General features: G+C 50.2%; 1 protein-coding gene across 1 annotated transcript; it reads left to right on the forward strand.

Moving 5' to 3' along the window:
- The first annotated feature begins 669 nt into the window (after nt 1–669).
- Nucleotides 670–21,949, forward strand: SYNDIG1L (synapse differentiation inducing 1 like). The gene is made up of 4 exons (XM_033187447.1): nt 670–1,153; nt 18,054–18,528; nt 19,864–20,004; nt 20,161–21,949. The coding sequence occupies exons 2-4, from the start codon at nt 18,112–18,114 to the stop codon at nt 20,317–20,319; spliced, it is 717 nt and encodes a 238-aa protein (XP_033043338.1). The 5' UTR covers nt 670–1,153; nt 18,054–18,111; the 3' UTR covers nt 20,320–21,949.
- The last annotated feature ends 786 nt before the right edge of the window (nt 21,950–22,735 follow it).

Consider the following 22,735-nt stretch of genomic DNA (forward strand, 5'->3'; position numbering starts at 1 on the left):
TGGATAAAGAGCAGCACAGGATAGAGACAAAGCAGCCAAAAGGCCTGCATTCAGATCTCAGGGCTCTTGCTGGGAAAACTCAGGGGGATGCTCACTCACTGCGGGCCTATTGAGTGCCAATGTGTCACATATGTCATCTCATTTTGTCCTCATATGACCCCTCACTTTGTCCATGAGAAACCTGAGGCTTTAAGAGGTTAGGTAACTTGCTCCAGGTTGTACAGCAAGTGGGACCCTAGGACCAAAACTTAGGTCCATGAGCTTTAAAACCTGCGCCCTTCCCAGCACAGCACTGAATCTCCCAATCATGAGATTTCATCCCTGTGAGCCCAGCGTCCTCATCTGCAAAATTGGAGGGGGGGAGGGGGAGGGGAAGGGGGAGGGGACTATGTTGCCTCATAGAGTTGTTAAGAAAATTAAACGAGCTTATGTTGATTAAACACATTATCGGGCTTGGTGTCTGGTATATAGTAGGTGCTCAATAAATGCTTTCTGTTTGTTTTTCTTTTTAGGGCAGATCAATGTTAAAAACTCAGGGCTGGCTTGGGAGCCCAGGAGCTCCAAAATGCTTCAAGAATCCCAAGGGCCTCCCATCGCTCTGGGGTGCGCGGGAGGAGGGGAGAGAAGGGCTGGGAAAGAGGCTCGACTCCAGGAAGCGGGTACGCGGGTTCCAGCTGCGCGCCCCTCGCTTCGCCGCCTCCTTTAGGCTCGCCGACTTCCCGCCCCGCCCCGCCCCGGAGCCAGGTCCGGAGTGCCTGGTGGGCTGATTCCGGAGCGTGGAAGGGAGCACGGAGCACGGAAGCGACAGGGAGGCGGCGGCGGCGGGAGGCAGGGAGGAGGGGGACCCTCCTCGCTGGTCTCCCAAGTCGGCGCGGAGCCGCCTCGGGCCGGGCCGAGGGCTGCGCGGCGGCGGGGCCCGGCCAGGATGCGGGGCTCCCGGGACCGCGCGGGGAGGGGCGGGTGGCGGCGGCGGGCGGCGGGCGGGAGCTGTCCGCGGTGCTGAAGCGGCGGCGGCTCAGGGACGCGGGGCCGGGAGCAGGGGAGCCCTCCTGGGAGTTCCACCGCGACCGCGAGGCGGGGGAGCCGTCGTTCACCGGCCCATGCCGAGCCCCCGAGCCCCGCGGAGGAGGCGGGACCGTCCGCGGCGGGACAGGTAAGGGGCGGTCTGGGGGCGCCGCGGGAGCGCAGAGCTAGGCGCCGAGTCGGGAGTGAGCTTGGGAGGGCACGGGAGCCCTCTCGGGGCTGGGGGCTCTGACTCCCTGCTTGGCCGCACCTTGCGCTCCGCCAAGGCTTGCACTTCGTCCCTCCCTACCCCTCACCCTGCAGGCTGGGGGTACTGGAGGGGGCTGAGGAACTGGGGTCAAGACACCACAACCTCGCAACACCAGGCCTTGACCCTGACCTCAGGCAACTCCTAGACATCCTGCCTACTGACGGCAAGAAATACTGATTAGAGCCTCAGACTCCCTGGTACCCCAGTCCCTACCAAGGTTTTGCGACACTAGCAAAATCTGAGCAGGCTTCACTAAGCTCCCGTCTTCTCGCACCCAAACCTGTTCACAGGGGTGACGGAGGTAGCTGTGGTACCCCCTGCTCTGAGATTTCTCTGCCCTGGAAATGGCTCTTGGGCCAAGGGATGGGCTCTTGGGCCGGGGCCCCTTAGGATGTGCATTAACCCATTTCTTCAGAGAAGGAAGGAGGTCCTCGAAGATATCTTTTTTTTTTTTTTTTTTTTTTTTTTTCCTATGACACTCTTGATGCTCACAGAAGCAGGCAGGATTTGCATCACATCTCTTGGCGCATGAGGGCAAAGAGTCAGGGAACCTGGGTCCTGTTTTCTATTATGTGCTGGTGACCCTAGACAGAGCCTCCATTTGGAATTCTCTCTCTTTCTGGCAAGAGTGCGCTGAATGAGCTCATTCAGGCCTGCAAAGTGCTTCTAGTTCTTCAGAGCAGAGTTCTCTATGACTGGCAGAATGTAACGATCAAAATAAAACTGCGTGGAGGAAGACTTGGCCTATCCTTGCACCGCTTCTTTCTACTGCTTTATCCCCACCCTCCAACCCAGCCCAACTTCCCCACTCCCAGAGGTAGAAAGAGCACTAGAGTAGGAGTTCCTGGCTGAGTGCTGGCATTTACTGGCTTTAGCTAGTTCCCTAAGCTCTCTCAACCTCATCCTCCTTACCCCTAGAGTGGGGATAAGGTCAATGCTCTGCTCACCTCAGGGAACTGCCTTGGAATCCAATGAAAAACAATGCACCTGATTGGAGGCTTGCCACCTGTACATCTCCATACCAGTGTGAGCTGCTGTCACTGTTCCTAACCCCTAACCAGGCCTGCTGGCAGTGACCTGATTATTATCACCCCTACTCCCTCTTCTCCCAGCGTGGCCATGTCTCTCCCTTTGTCCTTGGCCACCCTGGGGTCTCAGAATCAGTGAAGCCAAACTTATAAATCTTAAGGATAAAAAAGTGTGTCCTCTCTTCTTCTCCTCTTCCATCATCACCTGTAGGAGATAATATAAGGTGAGAGTCTGACTCACAGGTTTTTATTTTTTCTCCCTAAGAACTACAGATCTAAGGAAACAGCTCCCTAAAGGCAGGAATTGTGTTGTTTTCATCTCTTTGCCTCCCTTCATGACCCCCTCCCCAACAGCACCTGGAAGATAGTAAGGACTTGGTAATCGGGTGTAAAATGAGGGAATGAAAAGTTAAAATGTATCAGAGCAAAAACATTTAACCGGGAGTCAGAAACCCTGTGTTCTGGTCACAGATCTGCCACTGTCTCAGGCAGGTCCATTCCCCTCTGGGGGTTCATTTTTCTCATCTGTAAAAGAAGAGAGTTGGGCTAGATGAGTTAAGATTTCAAGCCCTGATATTCTGTAGGGCTTTCTTGAGGCCCGTAAACCCCTCAGTTCTGCTTGAATACAGGATGGCAGCTTTATCAACCTGGTTTGACAACTAAGTTAATGACCTTTTAGTAATGAACTGGATTTTATGAATGGAGTGAAAGTGAGCAATAGGAACCAGAAAAAGTCATTTATATTTCTGGTGTTTTCTTAAGAACCCCCTCTCTTTCTTATTTCTCTGGGAAAGCCATGAGTATGACTCAGAGTGACTGAACTGAGAGGGGCTCCTGCCTCCAAGCCCAAAGGCCAGGAACCACCACCCCATCATCCCTGCCACCACAACCACCACCATCTCTGTGAGTAACAAAGGGCCAGGGACCCCATCCTTGGCCATCTCCTACCAGAGACCCTGCCTGGCTGTGATCTCCCTCCTAGGAAGACCAGAGGAGGGGACAGGCAGGAAAGATCCATCCCTACAGAGAATTTATATGTGTGAGATATACACACACACACACACACACACACACACACACACAAAATGAGTTTCTCTGATAATAATTTCTCTCAACTGTGGCAGATCCAGCCAATGCTCAGAAAAACCTTAGCTAATTGACATTTCGGTAGAGCTGAGTAAGCCATGCCAGTGACCTCGCCGAATTACACTGTGAGTGCCCAGCCAGGGTGGGGGATCAGTCTCCCCCTCCTCACGTCATCACTTTCTGGCTCCCAGCTGTTGGTGCAGCACTGGCAAAAATCAGCTCTCTGGAGTTAATGGACAGTCACTAACCCTCATAACAAAGTGGCGGCAGCAGCGGCAGCAACAGCAAGCTAGCGAGGTGCTTTCTTTTCTGCAAGGCTGGTCTGCAGGGGAGCTGGCCTGCTACTGGGGTGAGGACAATACACTAGCCTTCCTTCTGCAGCTGTTTGGGTGGACACCCCACTCCCAGAGCTGTCAGGGTGCAAGGCATCTCTGCTCACCCAGGCAGATGACATCTGGCTCCTCTCCTGACCAGGAAAAACTACCCATTGGCTGCTTCCTGTGTTCCCCTCTTGTTCCCTCCTTGCTGAGGCTTTTATTCTGGGCCCTTCTACAAGGCCTCAAAGGGAAGAAAGGAGTCAACCCTGGCACATGGCACATGATTGGGTGATCTTAGGGGCAGGGGTTGGGGGAGCTGAGAAAGAGGAAGAATAAATACAACATGGTCATTAAGAAATTGTGTGGCCAGGCACAGTGGCTCAGGTCTGTAATCCCAGCACTTTAGGAGGCCAAGGCGGGCGGATCACTTGAGGTCAGGAGTTCGAGACCAGCCTGGCCAACATGGCGAAACCCCATCTCTACTAAAAATACAAAAAGTAGTCAGGCATGTAATTCCAGCTACTCGAGAGGCTGAGGCACGAATCACTTCAGCCTGGGAGGTGCAGGCTGCAGTGAGCCGAGATCGTGCCATTGCACTCCAGCCTGGGCGACAGAGGGAAACCCTGTCTTAAAAAAGAAAGAAAGGAAAAAAAAAAAGAGAAATTGTGTGTGTGTGTGTGTGTGTGTGTGTATGTGTGAAGAGAGAGATTAAAACATTGAAATACACACATGCAGGTCTCTTCCCCTGCATGATGCACACAAAATGGCAGAGGCAGAGAATGTCTAGAGATATCTGCACATCATTGGTTACCTTCAAGTCCAAAAGCCAGTTCATCTGTAAATCCTAGAGGGGCTTCCAGCTCCAAAGTACACCGGGGAGACAGAAGCAGGAGGAACAGCCTTCAGCCTGGGAGAAGGAACATCCCAGTTCTCTAAACCTTTTGCGTTTTCCAACCCCTTTCCCTTCTCCGGGACTCAGCTGGCATCCTGTATGGGGCAAGGTCCCCTCTGCTGCAAGCCAGGCGACACTAAAGACTGATCTTCACCCCCGCCCTTTATATCAAGCCCTCATTTCTCTTACCTCTCCTCTTGTTCTGTCTTCTCCTTCCTCCCTGCAGCTGCTCCCACCCCCATCACCCAGCAAGCAAACCAAGCAGCGAGTGGGGCCGGATGCTGAAACTCTCCATTAGGTGTGTTATCTTCCGCCATTAGATGTGCTGTTTGCTTCTAAGTGGTTGGGAATGAGCTGCTTCAGCAGAGAGACAGGTTGTTTCAGTAAGAAAAAAGATTTGATTTCCACCTGAAAATGGACTAATTTGAGTAGCAGAGCCACCATCCCAATCCTGTCAGCAATTTTCACCCTTGTCAGCCACAAGCCCACCTCCCAGGCAGGTGGATTATGCTTTAAAGGAGAAGCCAGTCTGGCCCATAGGAGCCCAGGGTGGCAGGGGGTGGAAAGGGGGCAGGCAATTGATTCTCCCTGGAAGACAGTGACTAAGAAACCTCTCGTGGGAGCCAAGAAGTGTTCCACCTGTATAATCTGTCTTTCCTGAGTTCCCCCATCAGCTTTCTCCTCTCCTTTTCTGTTCTCTCTTCTGCCCTTCTCTTCTCTCTCTCCAAAGGTCCTTCGATGATTCTCAAATCTCTTTCTGGCCCTGAACACTACCTAGGGCTTTGACTCCATACATCCAGCTGCCAGGCAGAGTTTCTACTCTTTAACACACTTTAAAACAAAACTCGGGCCGGGCACGGTGGCTCAAGCCTGTAATCCCAGCACTTTGGGAGGCCGAGACGGGCGGATCACGAGGTCAAGAGATCGAGACCATCCTGGCTAACACGGTGAAACTCCGTCTCTACTAAAAAAATACAAAAAACCAGCCGGGCAAGGTGGCGGGCGCCTGTAGTCCCAGCTACTGGGGAGCCTGAGGCAGGAGAATGGCGTGAACCCAGGAGGCGGAGCTTGCAGTGAGCTGAGATCCAGCCACTGCACTCCATCCTGGGCAACAGAGCGAGACTCCGTCTCAAAAAACAAAACAAAACAAAACAAAACTCGTCCACTTCTCCCCATCCTGCTCTTCTGTGTGTGTGTTTGTGTGCCTCATTTTTCCAGCTTGGTACTTAGTGGGCCTTTTAATCTAAATATATATATATATATATATTTTGAGTTCAGGAAACACTTGATGCTTCTGCTTCTTTAATTATTATTTTTCTCCTCTACTCTTTCTGTTGTGTCTTTCTGAAACTCCTATTAGATTCATGTTGGACCTCCTGGGACTCTCCTTCATGCCCCTTACCTTTCTTTTACCTTTTCCATCTTTCTGTCTTTTTGCTCTATGTCTTAGATAATTTTATTAACTTTTTTTTTTTACATGGAAAGGTCTTTTAACTTTATCTATGCCTATTCTATTATCCAGTCTTTTCGTTGAATTTTTGAAAATTTCAGCGATTATTTTTAATTTCCAAAATGCTCATGTTCTTGAATTGCTCCTTTTTCATAGTAACCTGTTATTATTTCATAGATGCAGTGTTCTCTTACATCTGCCTGAGGATATGAATTCAAAAATTTTTTTTTCAAAGTTTTTTTCTGTAACTTGAATGATTTGGGATCTTATTGGGTCATTTGTTCTATTTGTTTATTTAATCCTTCTCTTTTATTTTCCTGTAGTTGTTTTTTATTGTCTTTTGTTGTCCATTTATACTTAGGAATGAAGGACGGCATTGACTAGAACAGGCAGCTAGTATGAATTTCCTCTGAAGTTGGCTAAGTTTGTTTCCACAGTAGACCTCTCTTCTGAATGGGAGTTGTTCTTACCTCCAGTGTTTGGGGCTACAAGTTTCTCTACACTAATTTCCTCATCAAGGAATCTCATCTGCTCTTTATCTCCAGGAATTTCTGGCCCACTGATATAATTCTTTTTTGTTTCCCACATTTATTATGATTTTATTCTTGTAAAAGATATACATCCTGTCATTTCATAGAAACTTAAGAAGGAAAAGAGGTGGTTGTTTGTGCTCAGGCTACCCTCTTGAACGGGCAGCCTCCCCCTAGGTTTTCTGTCTCAAGTGGTTGCATGGCCCTCTATTTGGTTGACAAAGCCAGAAACGTGGGAGTCACTTTTGTTATCTTCCTCTTCCTCACTTCTAGTGACCCACAGATTCCTGTTCATTTAGGTTTCTGACTGTTCCTTAGATCTGACTCTTCCTCTTTTTCAATTCTGCCACAGATCAGTTTCAGGTCCTCATCCTCTTTTGCTTGTTTTTTTTTTTTTTTTTTTTTTGACAGAGTCTCACTCTGTCACACAGGATGGAGTGCAGTGGCATGATCTTGGCTCACTGCAACCGCCGCCTCCCGGGTTCAAGCAATTCTCCTGCCTCAGCCTCCCGAGTAGCTGGGATTACAGGCGCGCACCACCACACCTGGTTAATTTTGTATTTTTACTAGAGATGGGGTTTCACCATGTTGGCCAGGCTGGTCTCAAACTCCTAACCTCAAGTGATCCACCTGCCTTGACCTCCCAAAGTGCTGGGATTGCAGGCATGAGCCACCGCACCTGGCCTTCTGCCTGCATTCCTACAGTAGTTTCTTAACAGGACTCCTAGCCTCCATTCTCACCCACCTTAAATCCTTTCTATCCCCTGCTGCCCATCAGAGTGCTCTAAAACATAGGCATGACCATAGAACTTCCCTGCTACACCCATCACTGGCTCCCCAAAGCTCCTCTGCATGGCATGGGAGGCCTTCCCACCTCTCCTGCCTCATTCCATCACTACCAAACACCCTGACTTCCCCTCTATACCACTACCCAATGCCTTTGTGCTATAACCTCTGCTGGAAATGCCCTTCTCTCATTTGCTCACCTAGATGATTCCTATTACTTTTTCCTTCAAGACTGAGTTCAGAAGTCACCTGCTCTGAGAAGCCTCTTCCTAGCTCTCACCATCACCTTTGCTGCCATCTCACGATAGGGGTCCCTTATCAATGCACCCATAGCATTCTGTGTGCTGCTAACACAACTTACTCTATCTGTTGAAACTTTGTATTTGCTAGTCTGTGTTTCCTACCCTTCCTCACAGCAGGTGCCACTTCTGGTTTATTTTTGCAACCCAATAACTGACCTGAAGTAATTGTTCAAGAAATGTTTATTGTGCAGAACCAAATGTGCCTCAGCCAGATGTATTCCATCCACCCCAAATCCTGGAAAGTATTTTCTTCCCAGAGAATCTCAGTATACCTAGCTCACCCATTCACTAATTAACTCATCCATTCATGAGATCCACTGTCTATTGAGTGCCTAGTATATGCCACACAAGGGGATGCAGGGAGGAGCAAGACAGACCGTTACCACCGCTGGAGCTCACAGTCTGGTGAAGGAGAAAGACACTAATGAATGAATCACACATATATAAATAGAGACTGTGATAAGCACTTTGAGGCAAGGAGCATGGAGCCGGGAAGAGCAGATAACCAGGGAGGCGAAATCTAGACTGAGGAATTAGGGATGGCCTCTCTAAGGAAGTGACCTTTGAGCTGAGAGCTAGAGCATCCTAATGTGAGTGGAACTTCTGACAAACAGGGATGGGAAATGAAGGAGAGAGGGAGACAGGAGCTGAAAGGGGGAATGGCACTGGGGAATTATGGGCCAGTAATCTGTCGCTGCCTAACTACCCCAAAACCTAGTGACTTAAAACAACAGATGTGTTTTTTTTGTTGTTGTTGGTTTTTTTTTTTTGGTTTTTTTTTTTTTTTTTTGAGACAGAGTCTCGCTGTGTCGCCCAGGCTGGAGTGCAGTGGCCAGATCTCAGCTCACTGCAAGCTCCGCCTCCCGGGTTCACGCCATTCTCCTGCCTCAGCCTCCTGAGTAGCTGGGACTACAGGCACCTGCCACCTCGCCCGGCTAGTTTTTTGTATTTTTTAGTAGAGACGGGGTTTCACTGTGTTAGCCCGGATGGTCTCAATCTCCTGACCTCGTGATCCGCCTGTCTCGGCCTCCCAAAGTGCTGGGATTACAGGCTTGAGCCACCGCGCCCGGCAACAGATGTTTTATTATACTTCATGACTTCGGAGGGTCAGAAATGCTGGCAGGGTTTAGCTATGTGATCATTCCACTCTGTATGGCATTAACAGAGGTCACTTGGTGACAGATAGACTGGTTTGAAGAACTCAAAATGGCTTCACTCACAATGTCTGGCATCTTGGGGATGATGAGGAGGCTGGGCTCAGCAGTTTCCATCGATGGGAGCATCTATACACACATGTCCAGCATAGTGGCCTCAGAATCATCCAGCTACTTACAGAATGGCTCAAGATTCCAAGAGCAAGTGTTACAGTGAGCAAGGTGAAAGATGGCTTTTTATGGCTTGGCCGCAGAAGTCACATAGCATCACTTTTGCTGTGCCCTGTGGCTGAAGCAGTTGTAAGCCCACTCAGATTAGGGAGGAAGGGCATAGACTCCCTAAATCTTCCTAGAAAGAGTGTCAAATTATTTGCAGCCAGGTTTTACAATCATCACAATGATTTTATTTTTTAAGTGAGGGAGACTACAATATGTTTAAGTGCCATTAGGAAGGATCAGGAATTAGGAACAGTTGGAGACAGAGGAAGAGAAAAGATAATCAATTGTGTTAGGCTTGCTGAGAAGGCAAACTGAAACAAAGAAAGCTCAGTTCCCCATTTTCTTTGACTCTGCCAACCTCGCCCCCCTCGCCACCCCTGGCTCTTTCTCCCTTTATTCTCAAATGCAGCAAGCTGCAGCTAATGACTCTAAGCTGGCTTGGTGGCTCTCTCGCTTATCACCAGCCAGAAATCTTCAAATCCAGCACCAAGCCATCAACAGCCACCAGAGTCACAACACTTCACAGTTTACAGAACAGTTTATACATGATCTGATTAGAGGATGGTCTAGCGCCTGCTCTTAAAGATTTCACCTTTTCCCTGGATTTTAATCATTTACATTTAATCTTCTGCCCGATTAGGAAGTTCTGGTTTTTATCTCTCAGTTTAAAAGCAATCTCTCTTGTTGCACTGAGAGATAGTGGTCAGTATCTCAACTTCTTCACAAAGCCTCGGTATTTATTTGAATCCAGACCTTGGGGTTATCTAGGCAGCCACCCCTGGGCTGCTAAATCACCCTAAATCTCTTAATCTTTTTTTAACGCTCCCGTTTCTCATTCCTGTCACTGAGGACTCTAGTTTTAACCCATTCAAAACCAACTCCTCACCATTCTCACCCCTACCACTTATCACAACCCTCCATATACAGGTATGTCCTGCTAAATCACCCTAAATCTCTTAATCTTCTTTTAACACTCCAATTTCTCATTCCTGTCACTTAGGACTCTAGTTTTAACTCATTGAAGATCAACTCTTCACCACTCTTACCCCTACCACATATCACAACCCTCCATATCCACTTATCGCATAGCTCCATACAGTTATGCCCTGAAAGGAGTGGGAAGTCAGAGCCCAGACTTTGGACTAAATCAAACCTGGGTCAAATCCAATCTCTGTCACTATTTAATCTTGGGCAAGTTCAGAGCCTCGGTTTCCTCATCTAAACAATGGGGAATAATAATAATCGGCTTCATTTGTTGTTGTAAAGTTTTGAGATAAAGCACATGGAACACTTCATGGGAGGATGCAATAAATAGCAGCTGTTACCATTTTACAGGGTTCTGATAAAGGCTGACGCCATCCCAGGGTGTGAGCCAACTCCTGGCCACACACATCACATTGTCCTTTTGGCCTCTCTTTAACAGTGTTCACGATGCCTCCTCCCATTCAGGTCAGAGCCCACCAGGCAGTGCACACAGCAACCCTCCTCAAGGCGTCAGCCCTACAGCAAATCCTGGAGAACATGGTCCTGTTCAGGCCAGGCCTTTTATCTCATTTGCCAGGACCTCTGTTCTCCCATCCCTCCACCTGTTTAGTGGCTAAAAGCACGCACCCTGGTCAGACAGACTTGGGTCAAATAGAGCTCTGCCACTCTCTAGCTGTGTGATTTCAGAAAATCGATTTAATTTCTCTAAGCCCCAGTTTCCCCACACGTTAAAGAGGATGGATCAAATGAGATAACCCATTTGAAGCACTTGGCATGGCATTCAGAACAAAACAAGCACCCAATAATGGTAGCTGATACATAGTGGCATTAGGGTACCATGACTCTGACGTCAGACTTTCAAGGTTCATGTACAGCTCCCCACTCACCAGCTATGTGCTGTGGGCACCTACAACTTCCTTATGCCTCAGTGTCTTTTGCTGTAAAATGGAGATGATGACGACATAGACTTCACAGGGCTAGTGTAAGGATTAAATGAGATGATATATAGCATTTAGAACAGTGTCTGGAACACAGTAAGAACTTAGTAAGCACGGGGTGTCATTATTATTCCATCCTTTTACTCTCAAACTTTTTGGATTTTCACATTTAAGTTTCATTGCTTATTTGCAGCATATTTTTTTAAGTCCAATCTATCTTTTTTGTTTGTTGGTTTATTTGTTTGTTTGGTTTGGTTTCATTTTTGAGACAAAGTCTTGCTCTGTTGCCCAGGCTGGAGTGCAGTGGCGCAATCATGGCTCACTGCAGCCTTGACCTCCTGGCCTCAAGCAATCCTCCCACCTCAGCCTCCCAAGTAGCTGAGACTACAGGTGTGCACCACCACACCTGACTTTTTTTTTTATTTTTCGTAGAGATGGGGTTTCATTATATTGTCAAGGCTTGTCTTGAACTCCTAGGCTCAAGTGATCCACCCACCTCAGCCTCCCAAAATGTTAGGATTACAGATGTGAGCTACCATGCCTAGCCTCTTTGTCTTTTTTAAGTCATCTTTGAGGTGTAATACACATGACAAAATTCACTAATTTTAAGTGTACGATTCAATTTGTTTTGTGAAATACATGCAGTCCTATAATCACGACCACGACCAAGAAATGGAATATTAGAACACGTGGAAAAAGAAAATGTAAAGGAAACAATAAATTTAAAATTATAAAACAAAATAAAGAGAAACATTTGAAAAAGAGAGAGAGAATAATTCTGACATTCCTTAAAGTCCTCAGGCCCCTTTCCAATCAATTCCCTCCTCTCCCCCTAGCCCTGAGCAACTACCCATCTGCTTTCTGTCACTGTGGTTTTGCCTTTTCTAGACTTTCACATAAGTGGAATAAAACACTATATGACTATCTTTGTCTTTTTGTGGGCAATTTTATTCCATTTACATTCATTGTCATTACTGATATAGTTGGTTATAGGCCTAACATCTTAACTATTTACTTTGTCTCACCTATTCTATATTCCTTTTTCTATTTTTTCTTGCCTCCTTTTGGATAGCACTATCCTTTTGGATAGTACTTTGGGAGGCCAAGGTGGGAGGGTCACTTGAGCCCAGGAGTTTGAGAACAGCCTGGGGAACATGGCAAAACCCTGTCTCTACAAAAAATACAAAAAATTAGTTGGGCGTGGTGGTACATGCCTATAGTCCCAGCTACCTGGTAGGTTGAGATAGGAGAATCACTTGAGCCCAGGCAGTTGAGGCTGCAGCGAGCAGGAATCATGCCACTGCACTCCAGTCTGGGAAACAGACCCTGTATCAAAAAAAAAAAAAAGTATTTTTATTATTTCATATTCCCCATAGTGGTTTATACATTTTTTTACTCTTTTTTCAGTGACTATCAGAGCAGTGGTTCTTAAAGTGTGGTCCCTCGACCAGCAGCATCAACATTACCTGGGAACTTGTTAAAAATGCAAATTCCCAGGCTCCACCCCAGAATCATAAACCGTAAAGGTAAAATTCGGCAATCTAGGTTTAACAGATCCTCCCTGTGATGTTGATGCATGCTGAAGTTTGAGAACCCCTGCCCTTAGACAACTTTCGCTTCTGGCAGGCAGTTGGGCTGTGTGCAGATCGCCTTCATCCAACAAGGGGTGGAGCTGATTCAAAGCCTGGTTTCAGTGCTGCGAGGGCTGGTTTGTTTCTGGGTTGCTCCTACTTCCAGCATGTAGCCCTAAAGAGGTCCCAATTGAAAACCAGGGTGTTTACTGAGGGCCCTCCTCCTTAACAGGCCCTGACCTCCAACTTTTCACCCCCAGCCCTGAGGCTTCTGGAAGAGCAGCCTCTAAGCTGCCCCTTAGGAATCAGGAAAGGCCTGAAAGGAAAGCGCAGTGTCAAGTGTCGGGCTCGCCTCAGTGTTTCTCTTTCCTCTGGGATCTTGGCATTCTGACCCTCCAGTTCTTGATCCCTTGGTGATTCCTTGAAGCCTTCAGATTTCCCTCCCACCACACACCACTTTTCTAGCTGTTGTTGGAGGTTTGGTGTGACATGACTTAGTCTGCCCGGCTGAAAAAGGAAGCCCTCTATCCTGTTGTTATTCTCTCACTAGGAATCTAGAGTCAAAGTGAGCATTTAGAACAGTTCCCGGCACGTAGTCAAAAACCCAGTAAGTGTAAGTTATTCTTCTTCTCCCAGTAAAATCCTAGAGTCATATTGAGCTGAGGTGTTAAAAATCAACTCCTCCTAAATCTCTCATACATTTGACAGATAAGCAAACCAATGTCACACTGTATGATTGGACTCCAGTGCAATTGGACTCAGCAGGAGGCTGTAATTGGACTCCAGCGGATTCCTGAATGGTTTCCTGCCCCTGGTCTAGAAGGTGGCAGTGTGCTCTCCATCCCTAAATCAGGGAGTAGGGAACCTCGGGCCCAGCTAAGTTCTCAGCTCAGAAAAAGACAACCTGGGTGCGGTGGCCTCAGAGCTACCTTCTCTCCCTCTCCCATTGTGGGACACAGACCCACAGCCCCAGCTGCACGATTTGGAGCAATCTTAGCTTCAGAATTCCAGATCCTCTCATATCTTTCCTCTGAAGCAGAGTACACACACGCATGCGTACACACACACACATGCGCTCATGCATACGCACACACACACGTGCGTGGGCACACCCACCCACAGGTCCTCAGGTCACCACACAGGGTCTGGAAGGCACACACTGTCCAGGGAAGACAAAGCCACAACAGTAGTGATGATAATTGTTCTGCTCTGAATGCTGGTCCCTTACTCCAGTGAACAGGGACAGGCAGACCCAAGGAATGGGCTGAAATGCCAGGCCAAGCCTAGAGCAGGAAGGCTGTGTCTGGGGACCTGCCACCCTCTCCTTCTGGTCAGGACTCTGTGATGGGTCTCCAGGATCAGGTCCGCGAACTCCCCATGTGGCCCTAGTAGGATATGGGGTGAGTATGAGCTGTATAGAGAACCATGACCCTTGGCTGGACTGTGAGCAGATGCAGCTGCTGCTAACTCGGATTGCTTCATGGGAGCAGAGGTGTGTGGGGGTGTGAGTGTGTGTGTCTGTGTGTGTGTGTGTGTCTGTGTGTGTGTGTGTGTATGTGGGGGCAGGCTTTAATGCTGTGCTCAGCTGCCAAACCTAGAAAGAACCCCTCAGCCTAAGGAGGTTTTAAACTGATTTTAGATAATTTGGCTCAGAAGAAATCTATGCACTTAATTTTTTTCTGGTTTAAAAGTAGTACATGTTCATTGTAAAAATAATAATAATAATAATAATAATAATAAACATGGAAAATGGAAAAACCAGAGTGTAAAATAGAAAATGAAAAGCACCTGTGCTCCCACCCCTGGAGATAATCACTCTTGACATTTTGGTGGAGTTGAGATTACATGCACTTACCATTTTCTTTTCTTCTTTCTCACTGAATCTGCAATGAGTATTTTCTCACGTCACTACTCTCTATAAACCTGTTTGAAGGCCTCGTACCACCATATTGTGCACAGTAATTTATTTAACTTGTTCCCAATTGCTGGACGTTTAGCTGGCTTCCAGTTTTTCATATTGTGTAAAGCCAGGACCATATGCCTTTGTGCTGAGAAGCCCTGCTTAAAGGTACCATCAGAGTGCCAGGGAGGAGGAAAGCCGGGAAAGGCTAAGTGTGGCTGGGATTGCAGAGGCTCAGCTGGGTGTACTTTGACCAAGAAAGTCTGACAGGAGCAGTGATGGGGGAATAGGGGGATGAACTAGGATTCAGCTGCCCCTGCCTGCTTTGAACAAGCAATCTTCAAATTCCCCTATGGTCTTCAGGAATTTTTCCATCCCTCCTGGAGAGATCAGACAGGAGGGCAGTCCTCCTGGTGAGGCAGAGTGTAGGGCAGGGTGAGTCAGATGCAATAATCTGCTCTGTGGGCCCTGGGGCTGCCCACGCCCACCCCAAGGCCCCTGCATACCTCGGCCCCCATGGATGGTGACAGCACAGTGTACCTGACTCGAGGCTGCAGGTTGAAGGGACATACATTATGGCCAGCTGGGGGAGAGGCTGAGGACCTTAGAGGGCCATGTCCTCCATTCCCAGAGGGTGGGCAAGATAGGCAGGGGTGGAGGGGCAGGGCTGCGACTGGGGCACTCCAGGGGCAGTCAGGAAGCTGGAGATGAATCCATGGCTCTGTTGCCCATCTGGAAAACTGATGCCTTGCTTTCCTTTGCCTTCCTCAACCTGATCAAGGGGCTGTGGTAGGGAAGGGGATGACTGTGCCCCTCACTAGGCTCTGCATGTGTTCACCTACCACCGACCCTCAAAAGGGGGCAGAGGACAAGAAGACTTCACTTCTGTGGGACTCCTTAGGGGCACAGGATCATGGAATGTTAGTGCTACAGTTGATTGACATCAGTGGCCATTTCATGCAATCCTCATTGGGGAAACTGAGGGGCCACATCAAAAAGCTAATAAGGGGTAAACCAGACATGGAATCCCATGTACCTGACTCCCAACTCCATACGGCTTACAGTGCTCACATGCCCTCAACCCCACACCTGTGGTCACATCTACTGGGAGAAGGGAGACCATGGCAGGGGCTCCAAAGCTGCCCTTGGAGGGCAGAAGAGACCGGTCCTGCTGGAAATCTGCCCAGAGGAGCCCAGCCACAAGCCCAGCCCAGCAAGGCCTCTGCTTTGGGCACTCCGTGCTCCCCACCTACTGGAAGATGCCCTCCACATCACTATAATCCAAGGGGTTCCCTGTATTTTTGACCCCCAGAGAGGAAAGAGGAGGCCCTACATTTGTGAGCACTGAAGAGCTATGATGCAAGCCTGCATGACCTGCCCAAGCCTGTGTGCCCCATCTCTGCCTGTGGAGAGGCATCTGCCACAGCTGCGTGACACCCTATATGGAACTCACCTCTTGTTAATGTACCAGCAGGGCCCTGAGGCCCATGGCAGCCCAGCATCTCCGGATCATCTATGCCCTCCCTGGCGGAGGAGCTGGTGCTTGGGCCACATCCCCTTCTCTGAGTCCCCCCATGATTGTTTGTTAGATGTTCTTGGAGCCCAGCTTAGAGGCAGCCACTCTTGGGTTCACAGCTGAGAGCCATGGGCAGTGTCTTCTTGCCCCTTTGCCCTCATGCAGCCAAAAACCCCCACCCCACTTCCTAGGAAGTCAGCCAGAGGATCCTGACGCCTCATGGACACACCCTCAGTGTCTTCGTCCAGGCCTGCCTGACCCACGCCTCCCTTGCTCTGTCCCAATACCTGGGCATTGTTCCTGGAGCCACGCTCTGTCTTCGGGTTTCTCGGGACCCAGCTTCCTAGCATCCAGGCATTTCTCTTGGGGCAGAAGCAGAAACTGCTCTTTTCCAGGATTTGGCTGTGGATTCTCATGGGGGCTGGGACTGGAGAGGAGACTAGGTAATCGCAGCCCTGGGAGCAGTAGGGTCTCCCTGCACTTTGCCCTTCACCCTTAGCAGAGACCTGCTGGAAGGCCAGACATGGCCCCATGTGGGTGACGCCAAGGTCTGAAGCCCAGAAGTCAGGACGGCAGCAACCCCCTCTCCCAAAATCTACCACACATTCTCATCCCAGCCATCTCTTTGGCTCCACAAAACAACTTTGTGGGGATGTATGGATGGTAATTCCTATTACCATCCACACCTTACAGATAAGAAAACAGAGGGCACGAAGATCTGCCCAAGGCCTCAAGGCCAGGACTGAATCCCCGATCTTCAGATTAGAAATCCAGGGCAAGACACAGCCCCTCCAGCTTTGCGATGGGCCAAGGAGGGGGACAGCAGGAGGTCCCCGGAGCCCCTAGACTGCCCCTTCCCTCTCTCCATACCCCACTTGCACTTGCCACACCCCAGTGTGTGTGGGGGGGTTGTGGCTTCCCAGGTGCTCAGTAGGTGCTCAGAGCAGCTGAAGGAGGAAGGGAAGCCCTGGATGTCTCCATACTTCCAGCTGGGATATGCAGGTCCAGACCTCAGCACCCAGGAGGCCCCACCTTAGATCCTGCAGGAACTTCTGAAAGTCTCAATTTGCCTTAGGGAAGAAGTTACTAAGGTGTATCCCTCTAAGACCATTGCTAGGGGCAAGCATCCTCACTCAGTAAGAGCTGACAGCTGTGAGCACACACCATGTGCCAAACTCTGGGCTCAGCGCACTCCCATTCGACCCTAGAATGAATTCTCTCTCAACCCCAAATCCCACCTGCCACCGAGTCCTATCAGTATCTCCCAGGATCAGTTCCCTTTCCTCCATCTATACCACCATTGAACCCCAGTTATCTTCACTTGCCTGCAGCCATAGCAAAGGCCCCCTAATGGGGTCAGTCAGTCCAGACCTCTCCAGTCCACTCCCTACACACAGCCATGGGGAAGGCTTCAGGACCCAGATCCCACCCTAGCACCTACTCTTAGACTCCAGCAGGGCTACACAGTCTGGCTCCCACACCCCATCTCACACCTCCATCTGTGCCCTGCACCACACCTGCCTTCTGTATCCAGCCACGGGGCCTTTCCACACATTCTTCCTTCTGCATGAAACGTGTTCCCCATCCTCTTCACCTCGTTGACCCACACACACTCTTCCTTCAGATCTCAGCTTTACGGCCTTCCCTGGGTCTCTGTGTCAGCTCCTCCGTTGTGTGTGCTTACATGCACCTGCTGTACTTCTTCGGGACAGAGATGTGATTTTACACTTGTCTTCTCCATCAGACTGGAAGTTTTGTGAAGACAAAGCATGCATCTGCTCCCTCTCCCTACTTCTCATCTTTCTCACCGTGGTACCCCAAGCATCCGGTACAGTGCCTGGCATATAGCTGATGCTCAATAAATATGTGTTGAATGGACAAATGACTAAGCCAACTCTGTGGGGCAAGCACTACTGCCAGCCCCAATCCACAGACAAAGAAACGGAGGCCCTGAGAAGTGAAGGAGCCAGTTCCAGGTCCCGCATCTTGCAAAGGGCAAAGGCAGGGTTTGAGCCAAGTCAGACTGCAGAACCCATGCTCTTCACCACTTTGGGTCCTGCCTCCAGTACCCTGGCCTCAGTGCTTGTCTGTCTTGCTCTTCTGACAGGCTCTGAGGACTGCTCGGCTGGCCCAGACTCCCCTCCCCAGCAGCTGCCCCCAGAACTATGGAAAGTCTGAGTGAACTACAGAACCCGCTGCTGCCCAGGAGCCCCTCCCACCTCCACGGCCCCTATCCCTACCCTGAGGCCCCACCCAGCTGGTCCTACCAGGAAAAGCTCTACTCCTACCTCCTAGGCGGCGCTGGGCCTGCTGGAGCTCACCAGCTCCTGGACCCAGGGTCCCTGCAGCTGGCCGTAGAGGCCTGGTACCGGCCCAGCTCCCTCCTGGGGAGAGACAAGGTCAAGGAGCCCAGGGCAGGCAGCTGTGAGACCAGCTTCACAGAGGACAGGGAGCCCCAGGAGGGGCCCCCAGAGCAGCCCACAGGACCTGGCCAAGCTGCAGAGAATGTCACCATCCAGACTGTGTCCTACGGGGTACAAGAGGAGCTGAGGGACCAGGAGGACGACCAGGAGGAAGAAGAGGTGAGTGTATGAGGTTTAAATGCAGATTCCAACCTGAGCAACACAAGGAGACCCTGACTCTACAAAAAAGTTAAAAATCAGCCTGGCATGGTGGCGTGTGCCTGTGGTCCCAGCTAGTCAGGAGGCTGAAGAGGGAGGATTGCTTGAGCCCAGGAGGTTGAGGCTGCAGTGAGCTGTGATTGCGCCACTGCACTCCAGCTTGGGTGATAGAGCAAGACCCTGACTCAAAAAAATGTAAATAAATAAATAAGTAAATAAATAAAATACAAGTTCCCAGAGCCCCATCACCAGGTATTGAGATCTAATAGGCCTGGATTTGGACCCAGGAATCTGTATACTACCAAAGAAAAGGGACTTGGGACACAGGTACAGCCCATGCTTTGAGAAACACGAGCTTTGAGGTGCCTATTTCATTGTTCAGTAGCACTTGTTCTTGTTTTCTTAATTATATAAATAATTTAAACTCAGCGCACTCAAAGATAACATTTTGGTAGATGATTGTGTAAGTAAGTCTCTTATTCACATTTTCCCCCAGCCCACTCCCCAGAAGAAATCTTGCTATACATAGTTTTATAATCTGATTGTATTTCTGTAAGCAACATATTTGAGTATTGCTCCACGTAATTTAATGTATTCCTGAGAGGTGATTGTTAATGGTTACATGGTCTTCCATTGCAAGTTCTTCCATCATTTATTAACACAGTCTCCTGGTCACTGGTCATTGAGATTGTTTCTTTTTTATTTTTTTATTTTTTATTTTTTTTGAGACAGAGTCTCGCTCTGGTACCCAGGCTGGATTGCAATGGCACGATCTCGGCTCACTGCAACCTCCGCCTCCCAGGTTCAGGTGATTCTCCTGCCTCAGCCTCCCAAGTAGCTGGGATTATAGGCACCTGCCACCACACCCAGCTATTTTTGTATTTTTAGTAGAGAGGGAGTTTCATCATGTTGGCCAGGCTGGCCTCAAACTCCTGACCTCAGGTGATCCACCCACCTCCGCCTCCCAAAGTGCTATGATTAGAGGTGTGAGCCGCTGTGACCAGCCCATTGAGAGTGTTTCTCTTCTTTTACAATTGCTATCCTAAGATGAACAACCCTCATGTAGGCATTTGCCTTCTTTCCTCGTGATAAATTCCTAAAAGTGGAATCATTGTGCCATTGTTAAGGCTTTGGTAGAAAGTGCCAAGGCTAGCCTACACCCCCACCTGTGGCAGAAGAGACTGCCTGTTGCTCCATGTCACTGGCCACTGGGCATTGCCTTTTTAAAAACCTCTTGCCAGCCTGCTGGGGCTGGGCTGATCCTGGGCCTGGTCACTAAACCCCACTGTTTTGCAGAGCGATGCCACTTCAACGGAGAGTGAAAGTGAAGACAACTTCCTCACGCTGCCTCCCAGGGACCACCTGGGCCTTACTCTCTTCTCCATGCTCTGCTGCTTCTGGCCACTGGGCATTGCTGCCTTCTACTTCTCCCAGGGGGTAAGAGCACCTGGGGCCCAGGGGCTCTTCCCTGGCCCATCCCTCTACTTGAGGGCTTGGCATTGCGTCTACAGGATGGGGTCAGGGGCCTGGCAGGCTGGGCTGTTTTGCTGGGTGTGGGGACACTCCTGTTCATCAGCATGTCTCTCTCCCTAGACCAGCAAGGCCATCTCCAAAGGGGACTTCCGCCTGGCCAGCACCACCTCCCGCCGGGCCCTCTTCCTAGCCACACTCGCCATCGCTGTGGGGGCCGGTCTCTACGTGGCCGTGGTGGTGGCTCTGGCAGCTTACATGTCCCAGAACGGCCATGGCTAGTAGCCACTAGGGCCTGCATCCTGACTCCCCTGCCCACCTGAGGAAGCAGTGGGGCTTGGGGTTGCAGACGCTATGGAAAGGCCCAGCCCCTGAAGATGATCCCGGGAGAGTGGCTTGCTGAGGGGGAGTCCCCCATTCCGCAGCCTGCAGAGCTCAGCCTTCACTTCTGCTTGCCCGCTGCTCCCAGCCCCAGAGCAGGGCCCGGGGCCCCACTCTCTAACCCAGGCTACAGACGGGAAGCAGAAGGCCGGGCTGCCCACCAGGCCATCCCAGCGGGGCCTAGCTCAGTCCATTCTGCCCATTCCCTAGAAGATCTCCTGCCCTATAGCCAGCCCACCACCTACCCTGCCAACCTCCCCACAGAGAAAGAGCAGGAGGTTACGGGGAGGAAAGGGGGTGCCCAGGGCACAAGGGGACCTGTCCCAATCCTTTCAGCCCACAGGGATCTTCACCTGGGGACAGCCTGAGCTTCCCCCAGCTCCACTCTCTGGCCCCATCATGCCCAGACCTCAGCAGGCCAAGAAGGAAATATGTGGAGACAAGGAAGCCTCTTGCAGTCTCTGATTCTACGGGGTGCTTATCTCCCCATGGGCTTGTGAGGCACTGTAGATCCTAGATAGGGAAGAGGAACCTCAGTATGTAAACTCTGAACCAAGAGCAGGTTCTTGGAGCTTCTTTCTGTGGGTGCAAAAGGCAGTTGCAATGACAAAGAGTCCTGAAATATTGCTGAACTACATGAGTCTTCCTACTCTCCCCCCACTCCCCGCCCCTATCATTGTTTTCTGGGCTTTGCCTGGGGGTCCATGAACTAGTGCCATCACAAGTAGACTAGACCCAGAGAGTGCCCTCAGCTCACCAGCCACTGAGTGCAGGGCCCTAGGTCCAGCCCTGCAGAAAATGCAACAAGGAGAGACCCTAGGGAGTAGTATAGATGAGGGAAGGGACTCAGGGAAGGAATGGCCTGCTGAGTAGTCAGCAGTGCTTAGGAAGGCTTCCTGGAGGAGGTGTCCCTTGAGCAAGGCCTAGGATGAATAGAATTCATCTAAGGGATTTGGTCACATAACTCTTTGTATTTGTAGGCTGGGGTGTGGCAGGAGCCTTCCACTGGAAGCTTCCAGGCGGTTTGGATTCTGCCTGGAACATCTGGGCTGGAGCCAAACTACAGCCATTCCTAAGGGTTCCACCAACTCAAGGAGGAACGTCAGGCCTGTCTCTCAAAGCCCAATGATGTTTTCCCATCTCTGAATGCTAGGGGGTCAGTGGTGGGTACCTGGTTACCCTTGGGGCATCTTCACTGATACCTCTGCTCAGGGCCGCTCTCAACACCCTCAGCCACTAGGGCACATCCAGAATTTTAGAGACATCCAGGTAGGCAAGGGGGGAGCACCAATGTGAGCAGGCCTGTCTGGACTCAAGCTACAGGCCCCTGCTGTGCATGCTGTGGGAACCTGGTCATTCCCATGCCCCATATACAACCCAGGGCTGTGGCTCCCCCACTGAGCATCCCTTGTCCCACTGTCCTCCCCTGCCTTGGGCACTGCCCAGCCCTCCACTCCTGCATCACAGCAGTTTTAAGATCCCATTATTGTACTGATTTATCCTTGTAATAAACGTTTCTGTAACACCTGGTGCCCTGCAGGTCTCTTGCTGTGCTACTTGCCCCGCCTTTGCCTGAATGCCATTCTGCTCCAAGACTGACCTATTGCTATGTCTGCTGCTCTGACCCCTGGCAGCCTCCAGAGAGGACAAGCCCATGTATGGGCCTTAGGAGGAGCTGTGGCCAGAATGTCTGCACCATCTCAGGACTTCTCTGCTTGGAGTAGTCTGGCTGTAGGGTGATGGCCTGCATTTGGCTTGCTCTAGGCAAGCCAAAGCAAGATCCATGCCTGAAATAAAAGCCCTTCTAGGCTCAAGAGCCTTGGAGGACAGGGAGGAAGGGATGTGAGCCAGGGTGACTGAGATTCCATGGAGCTGCCTAGGGCTACCAAGGTTGGATACAGGGTGTGAGGGGGCCAAGGAGTCCATGCCCCTGCCTCCTGCTCTTGGGTTCACCATCTCTTCCATCCCAGGAGCTGCTCCTGGGCAATGTGGAGAGGAAGGCATCTGCCTGCTTCAGGCCCCAGCTCAGCATGAAATCTCCAATATCGTCTCAGACCTGAGCCCCCAGGAGCCTGCCTGGGCCAGCACAGGGACTGGCCTGGCCTCTAGGTCACTTGGATGGAGGGCCCTGGGGAGGCAAGTTATGCACATCCCATATCCATGTGTGCACCAACTTGTAAGACACAGCTATGCATGTATGCACACACACATGCTGCATGGATTGCAAACCCCAGAAACAGAGATTAGCCTGTGGGATGGATATGAGGGGCTGCTGTTGGGATAACATTTGTAGAAGCTTGGAGAAGGAGGCAGATCT

This window comes from Trachypithecus francoisi, unplaced genomic scaffold, assembly GCF_009764315.1.
Source record: "Trachypithecus francoisi isolate TF-2019V2 unplaced genomic scaffold, Tfra_2.0 Lachesis_group3, whole genome shotgun sequence".
NCBI lineage: Eukaryota > Metazoa > Chordata > Mammalia > Primates > Cercopithecidae > Trachypithecus > Trachypithecus francoisi.

Excerpts from the sequence above, each read along its gene's own strand:
- SYNDIG1L (XM_033187447.1), top strand. The coding sequence starts at position 18,112 with ATGGAAAGTCTGAGTGAACTACAGAACCCGCTGCTGCCCAGGAGCCCC. Across the intron at positions 18,529-19,863 it reads ACGACCAGGAGGAAGAAGAG|AGCGATGCCACTTCAACGGA; the intron begins GTGAGTGTATGA and ends ACTGTTTTGCAG. Across the intron at positions 20,005-20,160 it reads CCTTCTACTTCTCCCAGGGG|ACCAGCAAGGCCATCTCCAA; the intron begins GTAAGAGCACCT and ends CTCTCTCCCTAG.